This window comes from Astatotilapia calliptera, chromosome 11 (assembly GCF_900246225.1).
Source record: "Astatotilapia calliptera chromosome 11, fAstCal1.2, whole genome shotgun sequence".
Classification (NCBI taxonomy): Eukaryota; Metazoa; Chordata; class Actinopteri; order Cichliformes; family Cichlidae; genus Astatotilapia; species Astatotilapia calliptera.
The window spans coordinates 18069999-18091315 of NC_039312.1; the positions used below are offsets into that span (position 1 = coordinate 18069999).

The 21317-nt window shown below is 38.0% G+C and overlaps 1 protein-coding gene across 1 annotated transcript; it reads right to left on the reverse strand.

The window, feature by feature from the left end:
* Positions 1-5159: 5159 nt before the first annotated feature.
* Positions 5160-19559, reverse strand: pde11al (phosphodiesterase 11a, like). Its single transcript, XM_026185539.1, has 20 exons — positions 18502-19559; positions 17589-17747; positions 16442-16531; positions 16102-16242; positions 15889-15953; positions 15602-15734; positions 15378-15453; positions 15225-15292; positions 15025-15117; positions 13112-13162; positions 12783-12929; positions 12593-12700; positions 12158-12267; positions 11987-12077; positions 11087-11187; positions 10777-10854; positions 10619-10682; positions 9661-9735; positions 9503-9586; positions 5160-9411 (listed from the first exon to the last, which is right to left on the reverse strand). The coding sequence occupies exons 1-20, from the start codon at positions 19273-19275 to the stop codon at positions 9166-9168; spliced, it is 2754 nt and encodes a 917-aa protein (XP_026041324.1). The 5' UTR covers positions 19276-19559; the 3' UTR covers positions 5160-9165.
* Positions 19560-21317: the final 1758 nt, after the last annotated feature.

Here is a 21317-nt window from a genome sequence, read left to right on the forward strand (position 1 = left end):
GAGAATTACATTATGTTTCACATTTGTTTGGATAACAAATTATTGGTTGTTATATTTCTGGTGCTTTTAATTGACATTGAATTCATTTAAAGTCTTAATTACACATAAAATATCAATCTGGATTGTTGTATATCAGCTGTCACGTGATTTGTTGATGGAGCCACACAGTAGCATGAGAAGCTCAGCTTTCTTCTCCAGCACTGGTAACTACTTATCACAGGCAGACGTTGCATCACTTTTGCACTCCTCGTCTTATGGTTGTTTCCATCTGCCTGGAAAGAGGTTAGAAGTTGACTGGCAGAGGTCCTGTTCTTTAAGAGTTAGTGGCTCACTGCAAGGGGCTTGTTTCTATCAGGGGTGAAACAGCCGCCCGTCCATCATCCTGACAGAGTTGACAGCCATTCAGCCAAACCAGAGGAGTTTCTGCCAACAATCAAAGGGCTTTTCATTGAAGGAATTCAGTTCTGGTCTGTCATCAGGGAGGGGCGTTCCCAGCTGTCAGCAGGCCAGGGGGACACTCTGGTTCCTCCTCTGCTTTCTTTTTTCCTCTCTGGTCAGATCCATGGATTGGTCAAGAGCACACGCTCCACCCTCTCTGTCTCTCTCTGTCTCTCTCTCTCTCTGCCCTTGAAAGTCAGTGTGCCATCTTCTTTATTTATGCAAGCAATTCAGCTCAGCTGTGTTGTGTGACATTGCACAGCTGTCTGCATTGTGGCAGTTTACTTGTACGCTTTCATTATTTTTGATTTCTCATTATACCACATGTATTTTTTAGTAACTACTCTCTCCAAGTACCCTGCAGAAATGTTACTTTTCTTATTCACCACTTGAGGGAAGCAAAACCAAGGAAAACGCAAGGAAGTGCCACTGTTATCTGTAGTATTCAGATACCTGACACATTAATCCTGACTATAATAATGCAGTTATATACATTTTTAACTTGATTTTAGGATATTTCCCACCAAGCATGAAACAACCTATTTTCATCTTGCTCAGATGACTTTTTTTCACATTTTCTTTTTTTTTTTTTACGTTTTGTTGCTTCTTCATCGGGTTGGATGAATGAAAACACCATTTTTTGGGCTGAAGCTATTAGTTATCTTTATTGTCATTGATTGTGACAGTTATTTTTAATAAATATTTAACTTTGCGGTATTTCAAACCCCATGAATATTGTAAAACTTAACAGTGGCTGTTTTCAAAAACTAAAGAAATTAAAAAATCATCACATGCTGATATCAGCAGTGATGATTTCTATTTGATGCACAATTAATGCATGTTTGCTGAATAATACACAGTTGATTGACTGATAGATTACAATGGAGAAACATAACACCCTGACTTTAACACCATTCAATGTTCTTTAGTATGTTTATAGTGTGTAGCTAAACTGTGGTTTATAGTATTTCTATCTTAATATAATATAGTGTATATAGTACTTGTGTAATCTTTGCACTATATTTTCTTACCACATATTCTTTATTCTTCATGTGCATGTTTAAATATTTCCATTTGCACCGTTTTTTTTTAATGTTTTGCATGTCAGGAGGTGCTAAAATAATTTCATTGTTTTGCTACCCTAGTTTGCAATGACAATAAAGCCACTCAATAAACCAATTAATAATCATTTGTAATCAAATCATTTGACAAATTTGACACACATGCACTAAATATCAACAAGCTGCTGTAACATTTATGTCTTTACTTGCGGCACAGTTTCAGAGTAGGGTACTCTCTGATGCTTCATTACATAACCAGTGAGCTGCCTGCGTGAATCAATTATTTATCTGCATGTTGTAACACTGAGGATACTTTGATTGTGACAGACACCAGCCAGACAAGGCAGATCAGTAAATGGCAGAAAAAGAAAAAAAAACCCCACCAATCTCCACTGGATATGTGGCTGTGCAATGTGACTGCAGAGGGAAAGAACCTTCAGATAAAACATGTTTCTCCACCTAGACAGAAAGACAGCGAGGATGCTTGATTTTAAAAACAGCCCTTGGCAGTAGAGGAACCAGCACAAAATTATTTGTCTGCAGGTCTTTCCACATGGGATTTGTAATGAAGTGGTCAGAGAAGTACAGGCAAAAGAAGGAAGATATGTATTTCTCTTTGTGCTTCATGCCTCTGTCCTTTTTTTATTTAACTCTCATTAAGGCAGGTAATACTGACAAAGTGGTTAAATAGGTGCAGTGCATCTTGATTTTCCTACCAGGATAATCAGCCATGACCATCTGTTCTGTAAAACATATCTGATAGCCTATAATGAAATGATTACATGCTGTAAAGGTTCAAAGCTTATTTATTTCTTTATTTTTTAAGATAGCTGAGACTTTCTCTCTGCATTCAGAGATGAAAAAACTGGCCTATTCATGTCCACAGTACAACACAAGGTAAAAACTCACCATGCTTCATTGTGAGACTGTGTCCTTCACTTCCTTTGTATATTTTCTCCTAAGTCACAGCTCTGCAAAACACTATCTGAGCTGAAGTAATAGTATATTAGTCTCCTGTCACTAAAGTTATCATTAAAATTCTTTGCTAGTTTCTTTTGAAAGCTACAATAGCCACACTTCAGCGTCTTAATGCGCACGCACAAACATACATTTTGATCTATAATGGGTCCTCGTCTAACCAATGAAAAATCATTTATTCAGCCACCATATTTAGAGAATTTCATATATGCCGTCTGTTGGCAGATGGCGTAAATTGAATAGAATACCAGACATTTTCATATGTGTAAACAGTGCACAAGTATTTTACTAAAAGCAAGAATAATTTTGCAAATATGGCGGTGAAAAGCTTTACAACAACTACTAAATGGACCTTAAATTATGTTTTCATCCACACTTTATAATTCTATTTTTAGTGATATGAGCTATTCTGACTTCCAAGCAGATTCTTAAAGTCGCCATGGAATAATGGGGAAGTAAATACACTAGCTTCTTCTTTGTTGATTTACTTTTATACAGAAACTGTGCAATAGTCTTGAGTCACTGCTCATTTCTTTATCTTTTGCTTCCTGACTTTTTTGCAATATTTAAAGTGGTCAAGGAATGTTTCTTTGTTGAATCAGTGTTGGGTCTACATTTAAAAGACCACTTAGCAAATAAACATGTTTGAATTGTATCTTTAGACAATTTATTACTAACAGCCTGTCACAAAAACTCATGATTTGTTCTCATTTATTTAAATGAATCCATGAATAATTCCAAAGATAACACAGTTACAAACATAAAATAGTATTTCTGCACCAATAAGGTGAAAATCAATGGCAACAGGTCTTAGGATCAAATCATCATCTGTGGAGGCTCTGTCATGTTTTGGGGCTGCATTTCAGCCAGTGGTGTTGGCGATCTTGTCAAAATCGATGGACTCATAAATGCAGAAAATTACCATCAGATGTCGATCCACCATGGAGTACCATCTGAAAGCATCTGATTAGCCACAGCTTCATTTTTCAGCCACATAATGACCTCAAACCCATGACCAATGCAGTTAAAGCATGGATAGAACACACAGTGGAAACACTATCAGTTATGGAGCCAGAAACTGTTTTTTGCACTATATCGTGCATTTCCATAAATGTTTTTGCACGTTTCAATAAATCACTGCACCTATTTTCCATTTTCCTAGAAAAATATATGGAAATGAGGAGTGGCTCAAGGTATGTACTGTAGTACTCTAAGTACAGTAAATGTAAACAAATAGTGTTTTACAGTCACTGAAGTGTTTTAATTTTTTCTCCCCCAAAGTTTCTTGTTTGCTGTGTTCAGACTTGATGTGGTGTTGAATGTGTGATTATTGAAGCCATCACACTGATGCATGCCCAACAAGTGCCGTCTGCTTTAAAATTCATAATAGAGTTCCGGCATTGTATCATAAAAAAGATTTGCACATAATCAAAGAAATAATCATGAGGCGAACACAGCTATTTCTAGTACACCACCATTAGTAAGAGTGTGTATTAATATTTATAGTCTGCTTCACACTATTACATTTGCATGGCAATCTAGTTTCTAAAAATGGATAAAGGACATTTCCTCTAGATTTACAAAGCAGCAGTTGGAGCGATCTCATTACTGTGATAATGTTTACACACACTGTTTAAAACCTTCACTGTAACTCATTCTCAGAGGTTATTTCTTATTATGTGTTTTTATTTTTTGAGCTCTGGTTCATAAAAAATGACTCAGAATATAAACTAGGCATATAAATATCTTAAAGGTTATTAAACATTACACGCGTCTCTTCGGGGTGTTTGTTTTCCGCACAGACATTTATGCACTGCATCTTTTTGTCAGCGTGTACCTATAGTACAGTATGTCAGACAGGATATGAGTTAGAGATGCTGCTTCTGTATGTGAGGGAGACAAAAAAAACAAAAAAAAAAACAAGCACAGCGAAGAGGAAGCGAGAGCAGCAGAGAGATCAAAGACTGTGCTGGAGCCAGACTCTGTATCAAAAATGAGGTTGGAAGGCTCTCTCTCCTGTCTCCATCCAGTTCTCCCTGATCACGGACCCTGAGGAGAATAAACTCAATCCATGTTAAATTATAGATTAAGGCCCGGGTCTGGCTATGGCTTGGCAGCTGGCGGCTGAATACGCATCAAGCTGTACTGGGTTTTATACATTACTTCTGCTTCTACTGTTGCCTCACCTATTAAAATCAACATCAAACACTCTCCACAGACCAATAAGAGGATTTAACAGAGGCTGTATGAATATGTAAAGAATCTCTATACAATGTTTCAGCTTCTGTTTTGAGGCTTTGCGGATGATTCAACCTTTATCGTTACTTTTCGGTGTTTTTCTCATTGGCAGTCTTTCATGTCACTTTGCTCTTTTACCTGAGACGATTTTGAAAGTGCAAGTTCGTCTTTTCTTATGTGCTGTCAAATATAAAAAGGTAAAAAGAGATATTGTTGCTCTCCATGTTGTTCTTCAGTATTCCAAAGAGACAGGGAAATCTCAAAGCCACTGCATATCATAAATACAGATGCTGTCTATTTCAGTCACATAAACTCTATTAATATCCATACGCACAAGAAAATCAAACAAAAACACTTTACTCTACTTTTTATGAAAGACATAAGAAATAAATGCAACTTGAAATTAGAAGCATTAATTTCCAAGTTTAATGACATTCAGGTAGCAGATGTGGACAGATGTTGTTTTGTTATCTGTGATGCTGCAGATATGCACAAGCAACGTGTTTGGGGTTTTATCAACAGTGAGAGAAGCCACACCTACAGTCATGTGAAAAACAATGTGTTAACAGGCCTGTATGGAGCCATGTGAAAAACTACATCCATGCTGATTTTCCATAAAAAATTAAGAGCGTATATAGCAGAAAACTGTTTCTTATCAAATGCAAAAACGGAAGTTTGGCAGTTTGCTGGTCTGGACAAATTAGATGTGTGTTAACACAATCTTCACAACACAAGGAATGGACATCACAGAAAATTCACCATGAAGTCAGACTGTGCAGTGCTGCGAGAAACTGCAAAAAACCTCAGGGTCTACAGACCTCAGTTAGCGTCTGAAATGTTAAATTCCTAACAATTCAATACTCAGAGAACGAGCCCATCAGCCTGTTATGTTATGTTATTGTGATTCCATAGGATGTCTTATTGAAAAAATAAAACTAGTGTTGTAAAGCTTTCCCCATGCCCTTTCATTTGATATGTTACTCAATATTGTTTCTTAAAAAAAATTTCAAGGTTAACATTGTTACTGGACGCTAACAGCGACTGTCATGGTCAAATGCTTAGCCAACCTAGGTACTTAGCTCCCCCATGGCCTGGTATACTGATGTAAAGTTTGAAGATGATCCAAACCCAAACTGTGAGTTTTTACTTCAAGTTATTGCTGCTAAAACTGTTCCTACAGGCTAATGAATCATGGGGACTGCATGTTTAATTGATTCATAATCTTCCAGATCTCAGCTGCCTCAATGTGCTTCAGTGAAAGAGTGCATCAGCGTCATCCTTGGCCACATATGAAAGCACAGTGCATTGTCACATTAGGCATATTGTGTATATCATTTACAGTGGAGAATGTACTTGATGGATTATCATATTTATTCATGTATTTTATTTTATTTTTTTTGCCAATAGCCTTACAACAGTAACAATACATTCACATCATGGTGCTACTTCCTCCTTCTGAATGTCAGTAAACTTCACAATTGTCAGACGGTCTGATATAAAGAAGCAGCTACTGTAATTTTAAACAATAGCTATGACATAACTCTGGTTACATAAACACCAAACAAACAGTTTTCATGCCACAGAGTTTTATTCACAAAACCAGATGGAGACACATTTAAAACTTGCCTCTCCTTTTTGTCTGAAGTGAAACGCCGTCCTGTCTTCTCTAAGAATTTATTTTAGGGAATAATTATAAATATAGAGCCTGGTGTATGAAAAATAATGAATGTATCATTTTGGTACAGTTTGTGATCTAAAATAGAAATCTGTATCTGTTCTCGACAACAGTAGTGCAGTAGCAACATTTCGTATTTCCGTTGTAATACTTTCATGCAAAACAAATCTCATTGGGCAGTCGAAGGCATCGAGATAATGTCCAGCGTCAATATTAAATATGATGCATGCAGTTTCAACACAATCACCATGCATCGGCAAATAAATGAAAGCATAGTGTAAAGTGCCATGAAAGAGTATTTGCCCTATTCCTGATTTCTTAGTTTTAGTATTCCTCAGACTTAAATGTTTCAAACCATCAAACAAATTTCAATATTATAAAATTAGGAAAAGATAACCAGAGTAAATACAAAATGCAGTTTAAAAATAATGATTTCATTTACTAAAAGCCATCCGTACCTACCCAGCCGTATTTGAAAAATTAATTGGCTCCTAAGCAAAGTAGCTGTTTGTGCCACCCTTGGCAGCAGGACTTGAAATTAAGCATTTGTGATAGCTAGCAATGAGTCTTTCACATTGCTATTAAGGAATTCTGGCCCACTCTTCTTTGCAGAATAGTTTTTATTCAGACAGATTGTAGAGTTAGGATGCATGAAGAAAGCATCTCAATTGGATTTCAATTTTTTATTTTTTTTTGGAGCCATTGGACTTGCTGGCGTGTTTTGGGTCACTGTCCTGCATTGTCTTTAGAGCACAAACTGATGGCTGGACATTCTCCTCCAGGGTTTACCAGAAGAATTCATGGTTCAGTCGGTTACAGCAAGTCGTCCAGGTCCTGAAGCAGAAAGCACCTCCGGACCATCACACTACCACCACCATGTTTGACTGTTGGCATGATGTGTTCTTTTCCTGAAATGATGGTTAGTTTTATGTCAGGTGTAATGGGACTCAAACCTTTTAAAAAAGTTCAACTTTTGCTTCATCAGTCCACAGAGTTTTGACAAATGTGAGCTCAGCTATGTCCTCTTCCTGGTCAGCAGTGGTTTTCTCCTTGGAGTTCTCCCATGGATGTCATTTTTGTTTAGTTTCTTTCTTATTGTTGAATAATGAACTCTGACCTGAAGTGAAGCAAGTGAGGCAAGTGAGGCCTGCGGTTCTTTAGATGCAGTTCTGGGTTCTTTGGAGTAATTTTGTTAGGAAGGTTCACCACTGTTCCAAGTTTTCTCAATTTGTGGATAGTGCTGTCCTTACCGCTGTGGTTCACTGGAGTCCTAAAGCTTTAGAAATGGCTTTGTAACCCTTTCCAGACTGATAGATATCAGTGACTTTGTTTCTCAGCTGTTGCTTTTTGAGGACTTTTAACCTACTTCACTTTGTCAAATAGGTTCCATTTAAGTGATTCCTTGATTCAACAGGTCTGGTAATCAGTTCTGGGTTTAGCTCATGAAACTGGACTCAGCTTTTTTCTTTTATATGAAAACGCGGTTAATCAAATTATTTTCATGATTTTCATTATTTTCAATGAGGCAGGCCATGACTTCACATAGATTAGGTTTGGCTAGCTTTTTTCCTTAATAAATGAAGTCATCATTTATCATTTCTTTGATTATCTGAAACATGTAAGTGTGACAAAAATACACAAAGCTTAGAAATCAGTAAGGGGGAAAATACTTTTCATGGCACCGTATATACTGTATGTACACAATCTGCTTTATGAAACTTCCAATTGGATATTTTTCCATATTTTATATGTACAACACCGAAATCTTGTAAAGGCCATAGTACGGGCACTGAGGAGTCTTCTTTTTTAGCGAGAGTAAGACAAACTCATCCCACTGTGTGTAGTTTAAAGACAGTAAACAATAAAATTAGTAGCATACAGTTGGGGCACATGTAAAGAGAAAGTAGATCTAACACTGAACTGAACACATGGACATGGACTTATAGGCATTCATGTATTTTTCTCAATCAAGTGAGCATTCATTAAACATTTTATGAGACTGGAAATTAAACTATCCCGCTGCAATAAATTATTTTAAGACCCATTAAATAACTACCTAACCATGATATAACACAGACTCACACACACAGAGAGACACGTGCATACAACAAGCCAGCAGACTTTAAATTTTAACCCTGACCTCTTGTTTGAGTCTTTGACGCATATCTGCCTGTTTTCCCCCAGAAAATACACGTGTTGCACACAACAAGCGGCTGGCCAAACAGTTCAATTAACCCACAAACACTGAAAATTACACCATATAGCCAAAGACTTGCAACTGAGGTACCACAGCCTTATCCAGAACACAATCATGCTCCAGTAAACATTCATAATGGCAATTTATATGATTTGTCACAGTGATTCTTTTTTGTTTTGTAAAGGCATTCCAATAGTTTTGGGATTTCTAACACAGTTCCCATTAAAAATATTATAATATTAAGAGACCTTCTTTGGTTTCATATTCATCCTTCATTCTTATTCAATTCTCATTCATCCCATGACAAGCTCTCAGTTACATCTGAGAGCTGAGGGAGATCTGAGGGAGTCTGACCAGTAGGGATAAAGCTCAGTCCTGAGTTTAACGTAGTGCTTGGGACACCTAGCAGATGAAAGCTGCTTTTCATTTACCAATAGTGGGTAGTGCATTTCTCATCAAATCAGAGGACATTTGAACGTTTTCAACTTAATGCAAAGCTTGCCAAACACTTAGCTTATTTTACTTCTTTCCTGCAGATGCTATGTTTCCATCTCCTTGTTTTCTCTGCATCTTTGATCCTAACTGCACTTTGACCCAAACACTGAGTTTTTGACTGGCTTCGCAGTTTCTCTAGACTCTAGGTTTTCATTGTTTTCTCCATCTTCTTCACCTGACTCAGTGTTCTGACCTGATTCTGTACTCTGATTAGACACCGAAGCTCTGCGTGTCTGCTGATAGGATGAGCAGAGATCCTGCCATTTCTTTCGATTGGCATCGATGCCATCCATCATTGGCTGTAACTTTCTGTTGAGTTTCAGCAGTGCCTGGAGAGAAAGAATGATATTAATAGTTTAATTACTATTACCTTTTCATAAGACCTAAATGCTTAACTTAAATCATAAAGGGTTGTCTGACCTGGTAAAGAGGTTTACAGATCCCATCAATCCATTCAAGCTGTAAGGCAGGTAGTTCATCTTTGCGATTGCGGTCAAAGATTGCCTAGAGAGAGATCTAGTTATATTAAGAAAATTGTGGAAAATTGTGTGACTGACTTTTAAAGCTTCCTTACTTACTGCTGGGATTAACTTAAGCTCTGACCTCTCCCTATCACCTTGCTCGAAGAATTCACTTGTAACCAGCTCTGCAACCTGTGCAGATCGAGGGAAACAAATTAGTTAACTCTAAAAATGATGTACCAGTTTGCTGTTAATAATGGCTTAAACGTACTTTGTTATTTTGTCCTTATTTTAATTTAAATTAAATGAGAAGAACAATTATCTTTCTATTAGTATGGTACTATTATGGGTCATGCTAACGCATCACATGCATTATTTTAGAAAAAAAAAACACATGCACAGGACTGTAAACTAAGCTTTGGAAATATAATTTGGTTGTGTATAAAAAAAATCAAATGAGTGTTTGTGTCCAAGTAAAATTAAGTAAATGGATTAGTGAGCTAATTTAATTTAATGAGAAAGCTCTAGGAAACATGCATCCTTGACCTAGATAGAACAACTGTATGGGTCAAGGATGCAAAAAAAAACTTTTTAAATGGCCTTTAGGAAGTGCCCTTATGCTCTTTTTGGAAAAGTCCCAAAGAAACTGAAGCGATGTTTGTGGCACTACCTTAGATGGATTTTTTAATCTAATCTATCCTCCAGTGTCCTGTACCTGTAACATATTCATGACATGGATATATTATAAGAATCCTCTTAATATAGCCATGGCTCAGGGCCACTAGGAAGCAAGTGCATATTCCGGAGTGTATGGAAAAGACCTTCTTTGGTTGTATTGCAATTATGTACTTCTTAGCATATATTGGGGAAAAAAAGAAGATGTATCACAATAAGGATTATTATAAATGCACCTTCTAACAATATCACAATGCCCTGGTGTATAAGGTCATGTACACAACCTAGCATCCTTTCCGGCCATTCGGACCCATACATAGCAAGAGCAGCTGCGTTAATAATTACTATCAGTGATTAAAACATTAGCAGCCTGGATGAAGGGATAGTGAAAGGCTCAAACCTGTTTGGATATCTTCCAGGGACGAGTGACTGCACCCAGATCGCATGCTGTCATCAACATAGACCTGTTGATGACATTAAAGCTCATTTCCATCTCTTTTTTTTAAATTCAGTTATAGTTTGTGTTATTTTGATTTATTTGTATATAAATGTAGAAACCTGAGAACTTCTCTGTGTCCTTCATCAGTCCAGCTGAACTCTCCAGACAGAACATATTCAAAAAACTTGGTTCTGCGCCTTGCAATTAAAAGAGATAATCAAGGACAGAAAAAAAAGTTGAAGCACAATTTGTCCCCCTCCCCATCTTGGTAACCACCCAAGTGGAAGAGCTTTGTAATGACAAAAAAATGTGAAAATTATTGTTCAGAATATGGTAATACATCCAATAATTTATAATGATGTATGTAAGTTTACAAGTCACAAACTATTTTGGCCTTGAATGCCATGAGGAAAAAAAAGCAACACTTACTCAAAGTGCAAAGTAAGGTCTGTGGAGAGAATAGCCTGCTTCAATAGTTGCATCATGTTGCTGTACTCTTTAGAGCTTAGGTTTGCAAAGATATTGTGACCCTGTGAAATAAAAACACAATAGCATGCAATACAGTGGGTACACACGCAAAAGCAGACGAGGATGAGTAATAGTGGCTAAAATGTCTCCTTAAATCCAATGCACCGGTAAAGTCATTGCTCACTGTCAAAAGAAGCTCCCTTTAGAAATGTTAATTAGCAGCGTGTTTGGACTTTCTCTGTCCGCTGCTAAAAGAAATCGATAAAAAAACACGGATCCCAATGATCAAACTGATTTTCACCTGAGACAAAGCAGCCTCTCGACTTTACTCGAACTCTTTAAACAGTGGCTTTCTGTTAGCCTAATGGTCTCAGTCCAACACTTTTAAATTGAATGAAGTCTGTGCATTTGTGTTTTCTGTTATTTTGAATGTGTTTTCTTGCTGAGCTGATGTTTAGTTTAATCTAAAGGGACAGAAATTGCCGACTAGCCTCAGGCCATAGCATGTATTACTGATCCACAATTGAGCTGATTAAATAACATTTCAAAAATACACCAATGTCTGTCCTTGATTTTTTTTTTTGACTCTGGTATTTTCGTTTCATATTCAAACCGCTATCTATAAGAAAATAAAGAAAAAAATATTAATTTATCTATCTAACTGACACCATATGACGTTATTTATTCAAATTAATCATCAAGATTTCATTAAGGATTAAGTAAATATTATTTTCTTTTATCAGTTGGAAGTTACAGAACCTTGAACAAGGAAAGCAAACTATTAAGATAAAAAAAGAAACCTCTGCAAAAACATAAGAATTACATGGAATTTATCAAAAAATAGAAAAATATTAGCCTGACCTCACTTTGCAGGATCATGACTGCATGGTTGAAGTGATGATGCTCCAGGGTGGCTGATGTCCCGTAAAGCAGGGCCAGAGCAGAACCTGTCCTGCAGGAACAACAGAGTAGTTACACTTCTCTGCATTAACAAGACACCAGTTCCAAAATCCACAGGCCTCTGTGGCGTACTTAGCTTGAAATGCATTGTTGGTGCCTCTGTGGTCTAAGTCATGGCACAAACAGCCAACCATCAGTGCCAATATCTCTGCATCTGACAGGACATCCTGGAAACTTGCTGTCTACACAATGCAAAGCAGATGGCCACATTCTTACTGAGTAATTTTAAATCTATTCTGTTTCATTTATTTTAACTAAATATTTAACGTACTTTTATAGGATATTTTGCATCAGTTAGGATAGGATAGGACATAGAAGCAACCCTAAGCAATAAGAGACCAAATCCACCACCATATGACTTCTTAGAAATACCTTGGATATACCTCTTAGAAATTTTTATATAGTTTATTCCATAGATCTATCTATTTGTGGGCATGCAAAACAACTTTACATCATTGCTTCTGTAAGATATACATCTGACTTTTTTTGCTCTATGTTAAAATTTACCGTGATCATAACGAACATGCACTGCGACACATTGAAAGCATGCCTCCAGTTATGGTATGCCACAGTTCGATAGTTCTTCCTCACAGTCAGAAGCCAGCGGCACAAAACCTACAGACAGATATACAGAAGGTATGATCATGTTTATGTATGGATGGATAAACATATTACAGGGCACATTTCATGGCCTTACCTCATAGTCAATTTTAAACTTTTGGACAACACCAAGTTCCAGAAACATCCTGAGAGAAGCCGTGATCATGGCGTCGTTGTCCAATGAAAAGTCGTTGAAGTGAAACTCATCAATGCCTAACTCACTGCTCAGGGGGATCTTGGCAGCCTTAGGGGGAGAGGACAGTGCTGTCAGTCACAGAGTGCCACTGAAGGATGACAGCATAGGCAAACAGCCTTCCGGTTTACGTTGCACCTTTATCTACTGACACATTTCACTATTTTCCTGATGTTGGTATAGTGCCTTTATGCATTATATAATGTTTTTATTTGATTAGTTCTGAGGATTACCTTCAGTCTGTCAACTTCCACCTTGGAGCAGGTAGCGTGATAGGACAACATCTGAAAAACAGAAAATAATGCAAAACACTGATGTATTAAAAAAAAAAAACTGTCCCAGATAGTGAGGTGATGTCATGAGGGGATGGCCTAAATAACATAAGACTAGCTCTCTAATGTACACTCACTGCTAAAAAAGATAATTAATATTTACCAAGAGTGTTGATGTTTTTTATCTGTATTCACCGTCCTATGTAATCAGATCAAAGTAAATATGTATCTGCTTTTAAAGCCAATTTGTTGCTATATTTTGGCGTCTCTAATCACAAAAAAATCCATCAGGTGATGAAAGAAACATCAAAGATTGTGTGACAGAAATACAGCTGTGTTTGTTGTCCTTGATGAAAACTGAGCAGACCTGCACGTGTATTTATCATTAATAATTTAAAAGCAACTAAAATATTTATGGTAAAGAAGAGGAATCATGTTTTCTGAGGATAATGTGACTGCTCAGGTTAGATACTGGGCACTGGAACAGAACGCAGACTGAGACACCAATGAATGTAAAGAGCCTCTGCTAAGATTAGCAGTAACAGTGGTGACACAGCATTTTTCTGGAATCGATAATTTCTCATACAGGTAGTTTGAATTCATTTTACCGTGTGTCCTAAAATATGACTTTTCCCACAATAAATATAGACCCATTTATGAATAAGAGTTGATTGGATTATTGCTACAGCTTATATTGTTATTGATACCATTGACCATAGTATTTTACTGCAGAGATCAGAACACACTGAAAGTATTAAAGGAATCCAGCTCTGCAACAGCGCGACTCTATCTGATAGATTCCAATTTGTGTGTGTAAATGGAGAGTTACACATAAAAGTTAGTCATGGAGCTCCACAGCGTTGCATGCTGGTATCAATACTTTTAATATTTTACATGCTTCCCTTAGGCTGTATATTTAGAAGACATTACAGATATTTCCATTGCTATGCAGATGACACTCAGCTTTATTTACTCATTCACACTGTCCTGAATCTCTAAAATTAGCAATATTCTGTTTCAAAGTGATGCTGAAAAGCTACTTCATGCACTTATCTAATACTATTACTCTTGTAATTCATTATTTTCAGGGCACTCTAAAAGCTCCCTGAAAAACCTTCAGTTGATCCAAAACAAGAGTACCGACAGGGACCAGAAAGAGAGATCATATATCTCCCATATTAGTTTCTCTTCACTGGCTCACTGTTAAATTTAGAATAGAATTAAAAATAAATTTCCTTACATACAAAGTAATCAGGTAAATGTAAATAGAAGGTAGTAGTAAATATACATCAAATTACAGTACCATATTTTCCTAACAGCTCACCTTTCTATCAGGCTGCTGGCCTACTTTTTATTTGTAGAGTTTCTAAAAGTAGAATGGTAGGCAGAACCTTCAGCTTTCAGGCTCCCTTTTTCCTTCGTACTCTTATAAAATGCTTCCTTATTTAGGGTTGTGTGATTGATGGGGTTTTCTTTCTAATTTTGTTGGGTCTTTACTCTTACTTTGATGCAACTATAGTTGTGAACTTGCACTATATAAATAAAATTGATTTGAATTGATATCAGATTATACTACCCATTTGATAGACTGGTAACTTGTGTAAACCACCACTCTCCTGTGTCAACTAGAAAGGCTTCAGCTCCTCTGCAACCCTAGTTAGAGAACTGGTTAAGAAAATGGATGGATGGATTACATGGAATCATCAAAACATAAAAGAAAACATAAAGTAAAGCGCTGTACAAATACAGGCCATTTACCATAAAAGAAAACTGGCACATGACAAAAAAAAAGAAATTATTGTATAGAAAAAGATACATAAATATCTTTTATCCTCCAGAGAGACATAGAGTGATGGATAGAAGAACAGGCTTACATCCAGTGCTACAGACTGTTTAGCCCATGTCTTCTTAACTTGATTGTACATCATTGTGTTGTTGATTCCAAGGCCACAGAATATCACAAATGCCTGCACACAAACAACAGGCCAGAGGAAAAATATGAAACATGAAAAGAACCTGCGGATCTACAGTGTCACAGTGCAGACCAAACAGAAGGTTGCTAGTGTAGCTTAACCTCAAATAGCCTCTGATCTGCATCATCGAAGGTCTTCCTGTCCAGGCGGTTCAGAATTTGTGCAACCCCTGTGGAAAATATACATAAATCATGACTATAACATGAGGACTCGTTTCCAGTGAAACAAAACTGATTATTTTCTGGTTCACTTACCAATTATCTGATGAGTTCGATTCCAGATAGGAACACATAACACTGATCTGATATGAAACCCTGAAGCTTGATCTGCCTGCAAAGAGAGAAGCCATTTTTTACTTTTTTTTGGGGGGGGGAACTGATATTCTTGCAGTGATAACAACGGTGCAAATGACTCATATTATCTGACTGTTTTTTAAATAAAAGCCTCAGATCTGATAAATACACTACACTGTGTATACCTCAGCATCAAAGCGTGGGTCCTGGCACACATCACTGATGTTAACAGGCAGTCCTGTTGAAGCCACCAGCTCAGCAATACTGTTATTGATTAGCCAGTCAGAACAGGATAACTTCTCCATGCTGATGTGGGCACTATTACAAAGAGGAAGCAACAGTCAAACATTAATATACAGAAACACTGACTACAAATTTTATCACAGTGAAATGCAAGTCTTCTTTTAATGTTAATCATATTTGTGTTTATTGTAATTCTGCAGTAGTGATCTATGAGCAAAATCTCCTTAACCTGATGTCACGGTCCACATTGCACAAAGGAGACATGAGTTCAAATGTCTTTGAGAACTTCACAACCTATGAGAAAAATCATATATCACTGCAATCAGAAATAAAGTCATTCAGCAAATTAAAAAAAAAAGGTTATAATGACTTTGGTTTAGTTATACACTGAAAATCAAGCAGCAGATGAATCTGTGAGGAAATGGGAAAAGAAAGGTCTCACAGGTGAGTCAATGTCCTCCAGAAGAAGCACAGAGCAACGTTCACACTGCAGCAGAGTCAGCGCTCGCTGCATGATCTTCCTGACAATCTTTTCCAGGTCGGTCTGTTCCTCAAACAGGTCATTGACCACCTCCAGCAAAGCCTGTAGCAGCAACAATAAACACCGTAACTTCATTTGTTCATTACACAAACATATTTCCACATTCCTGATAGAATAGCACGCTGCTGAAGTTAATGTAAGCCTAACTTGTGAAAGGCAAGCATACAGCATGTTAATGTGTTTTGGAGTGATTATTGTGTTCAGTTATGTTTTTGTAAAAGCACAGTTTAAAACTTCTCACCCTGCTCCTTTCATACTCCTTGCGAGACTCTGAAAACAACTTAGCATTGGAAATCGATATTCCACAGAATGGTAGATACATCTGCAGCACCTGAATGAAAGCACAAAAAAGTGGAGAAAGGCATGCACAATGTCTGCATGCTAATAATGACATAAAGCCGAATAAGAGAACCAGAAAGAGTAAATGCGCATACAAAGATCATGATGGAGTCAGCTGCTTCTCAGTGCAAATTTCTCTCAAATAGATTTGCTGTTAATGAAGTACTGATTCAGAGAAAGAGACTTAGTAAGACATCAAAGGCCTTAAAATGTCTGGACAAGCTGCCGGATGAAGCTTTTTCTCCTCCCTATTTTTACAGTCTTTGTTGCTGAAAAATAGTTTCTGAGGTTGCTCTGCCAAAGTTATATTTAGTGCTTTGTTTTATATACACTTGAAAAAGAAGCTTAAATCTCTCACAGCTTCTTTGAAGTTGAGCGTTAGAGCATACTATACGGATTCACAATGCATTTATTTCCACAAGTTTTTTCTGCCACCTTGTGGATGAATTTGTCAGTGCAACTGGTCTGCACGCAGAAGCAAACTTGTGATTTTTACAAACTGCAAATATCAGCATTGATGCAGTTTTTTGTTTTTGTTTTGTTTTTACCAAACCCTCCAATCTCCAGGATGTACGAAATATTATTGTCTCGTCAGCAAACTCTGAGAATTAAATTGTACTCATAAGCAGCGGAGCCGTAAATGAAGCTATAACACACATATATTCTAGTAAGCCCATTTCAACTGGAACAGGGAGCAACTGAAAGTAACACTTTTCTTACTGTGTGTATGCACAGGCGAACGTATTTAATGCTCCACGCTTGAGTAAAAGCTTGACCTCTTCTCTTCCATTTTCTTGTGTTTTGATTCCAAGGGAACACTTTACCCCTCTCCGCAGCCATTAAGATGCAAATTACAAACAATATTTCCAGTTGCATGGCAAGTGTTAGTGTTGGGTGGTGGGGTAGACGATGCACCAGTTAAATTTAACTCCCTCGTTAAATGCCCTTAATGGCGCGATAAGTAATATTGAAGAAGATGAATATGAATGTGAAGCCCGCTGGTACGACAGGCGAATGATTTTCTTCTCTTCAGCATAACAGAGCCTCACCTTCTCGTCATCCTCAGTAAATGGGGTGCCGATTGGATTTTTGTTAATAGCTTGTACAACACCTATGACTTCTCCATCACTGTTGCAGATGGCCATACAGAGGATGGACTGAGTCTTGTACCCGGTCAGCTTGTCAATCTCATCACTGAAGCGGTGATCCTGGAATTGTGGTTATATAAACATACAGGCTATTACATATTTATTGACTGGAGTCCACATTAAAAAACACACACACACATCCCAGCTCTACATTCCTTCACCATATGCGCGTTTGTCTCGTAAAGCCTATGATAAAGCATCCGCAGCGTTTAGGTCTGACTCTTGGGCTTGTAAATTTGAGTCTCTGTTGATTGAAACTGTTTTTACTATAAGCAGAGAGACTCTTGTACCCCTCACTGGCACGTACCTATGCTGCTGGAGTAGTAGATCGCATGTTTCCTTAGTTTCCCAAGCAGCCCAGGGCGATGATATAATGATGTGGTGCTCAAGTCTAGCATATAATACCAGATTTAGTTTGTGGGGGGAAAAAATATAGTGATTGGTTTTCCTTTTCTTTGACTATTGTATTTTTTGTATCCAAAAGAACCTGCATTTGGTATTCGGAACGACGTGCGCAGTTGAAGTTCTGAGGAGTGGGATAGTTTTGCCAACACCTGAATACCTCTGCTGGCAAAAACCAAAACAAAAAAGTCCCATTACTTTGAAAAAGACACACATTTGTGGATGCTTTTAACTTGGGAATGCAGCTGAAAGTGGACCTGAAACCTGATGTGTATTGCAGAAATTTTTCTTTTACTACTACAAAACTCGGGTCCAATACCCGACATCATCATGTACTGATATCCGCCAGCTTAAATGGACGCACATAAATTAAGAATACAAATTCTATTGATCATAACGGTGTACACTTTACCTCATATGCGTTTGAGATGTTTACAGTCTCCCCGTGCTCTGCCACATATCCAATGATACCTTTCCCCCATGGCACTTGCACTTCATTGGAGTTAAGAGTGCTAGATGATGGTCTGACTGTAGTGCCTGAATGCACATCAAAGAACTTGGAAACCAGAGTCCTCTTGTGAGGGGGTCCTTCAACGAGGAAAAGCGAACACCTGTCTGCATCCACAAGAATGCAGACATTGATCAGGATTTTATAACTCAGATTTGTTAAGTCCAACTCGTTGGAGATATCTTTCACGAGCTCTAAGAAAAACTCCCTCTCGTTGGTTTCTTTAAGTCTGTATTTATAGTCAATGGCGCTGGATGCGTACTGAGGCACATTGACCCTGGACTCCAGCAGGGCGCTCAGGATGTGCGCGGTAGTGGGAGGCAGTGAACTGGCTTTACGCAGGAGCGCACGGCGCCTCATGCTGGACTGGGACTCGTGTTCGCTCAAACTCACGTGCTCGTCGTATGTCCAGTGTGCAGTGGTGGCTTTGGACCGAGCAAAGTTCCGTCGCAGCTCCATGTGGGACGATCTGCGCCGGAGTCCGTCAGCACTGGTCGGCCACAGTGGGTCCATGGCAGCGCCCCGCTTCTCCTCGACAGAGGACACTTTCGACGGCTGATGCTCCTTCAACCACCTGCTAACCTGGTCACATTTGGCTTTCCGAACGAGATACTCCTCGAACAGATCCGGGTGGCAATCCAAAAACGCCTCTATATCCGAGAAGTCAAACGCTGTCATAGTGAAAGCAGCTGTGAAGACCAAATGAGATTCTTAAATGTAACAGAGCAGGAGTTAGATGGGAGTGAGGGAGTGAGGCAGCTACATTCGAGCTTCACAGAGAAGTGATGAGCTCAAAACATTTTTATATGCATTCCTAGTATGACCCAGTATAGTTCCCCTTGTTCTCCCCCAAAATACAGGCAGCAGAAGTGGTCAAATAAATTCACTTTTCACAAGAGACGAGCTACAGCTGTCCGTCAAACGAGAGATTGAGCTGTTTCTCTGGGGATTTCTGTGGAATAGTATGCAGAGGTGTGGAAAAACACAGCGCCTATTCTCCCCAGCAATAAAAAACAGAAAAAAGAAAAGACAACTGCAGGGCAGTGTCTTTAGTGCCTCTCTTTATTCTGTACCACCAGAGACACTCAGCTCACCATAAAGTCAGTGATGTTTCAGTTACATTTACAGGAAAAACGCTGTTTTTAATGTACATTTAAATAATGAAGCTGTTTGAACAGATGGCCAAAGTAAACATGCACATTGTATTTTAAATGTGATGGATGGATGGATGGATGGATGGATGGATGGATGGATGGATGGATGGATAGATAGATAGATAGATAGATAGATAGATAGATAGATAGATAGATAGATAGATAGATAGATAGATAGATAGATAGATAGATAGATAGATAGATAGATAGATAGATAGATAGATAGATAGATAGATAGATAGATAGATAGATAGAGCTCTGACTTGCTTTATGAACAGCTCTGAATAACTCAAGGGCACTTGCCTCCCAGCTAACAGAATGTGACTGAATAGTTGGAGAATGAAATGAAAACATTTAAATAAAATCTGTTAATTTACCACATTTTTTCCCCAAGCAACTCTATGCAAATGAGGAAAAAATGGTGTAATTTTATTTAAAACAATTTTCATTGTACTGACAAATGCACCTATGTTACCTTGGAGTCTCACGCACACACACACACACATGCACACAAGCCCACACACTGTGCTCTGTGATTGTGAAATGTGTGTGTGTGTGTGTGTGTGTGTGTGTGTGTGTGTGTGTGTGTGTGTGTGTGTGTGTGTGTGTGTGTGTGTGTGTGTGTGTGTGTGTGTGTTTCCTGAAACATGAAATTAAAGAAAAATTCTCCCGAGCTGTGAGCTTTGAAGTGTGAGTTCACAGGTTCATCTTTTTTTCTTTCATCCTTAGCTCACATGAAAGAAACATCATGGATGTCTTCATAAGTCCTTTCAGAAAGCTTATAGTCCGCCAACAAGACAAGGACGGATTTGTAACTGGGCACTGAAGACGAGTGCAAGAGTCAGTGTGTGTGTGTCTGTCTTTCAACCATCAACACATTCTCTTTTTTCAGCAGTTAGAAAGTAACATTTTTATTTATTTAGTTTTGTCGTTTTGCCTCTGTACACCACTAAATCTGATTTTAAGTCATTATCCATTTCCCACCGTGAAGTGTTGTTTGAGCAGGGAATATAGCCCTGTGCACTTCTCATTTAATCAGCAGCCACATCATCAATAAACACCAGTGATCCGGTTCCACTGGCAGCCATATATGCACATGTCACCATGTTTGTCAAACCATTAGCTTTTTCTTTCCTTCTCCATACTTCTCTTCTCCCATTATTCTAGTACAGTTTAGTCTTTGTTTCATTTGTCAGATAATGCAGCCTCCTTTATCTGGTTTTTGGCAAAGTCTAACTTTTTACTGAGTGTAAACAGTGGTTTGCATCTTGCTGTAAACCAATCTCTGTGTTTCCATTCATGAAGGCATTTCTTGGTTGCAGACTTCCTCGCTTTTAACTTTGAACATTTTTAACTTTGTTAGATGTTATTAAGTTTTCTGGCTGTAATTCTAAGACCTTATCTGTTTGCACTGAAGCTGAATTTTGTTTGTGTCTGATTGTGCTGTGTTTGCAGGGTAAGATAGCTTAATAAAATTGCTAAAAGCAATATTACTACAACATAATTGGCACCGCAAAGCTGATGAGACCTGACAGTCTTTAGCTTCACTTGTGGCTTTCAGAGGTT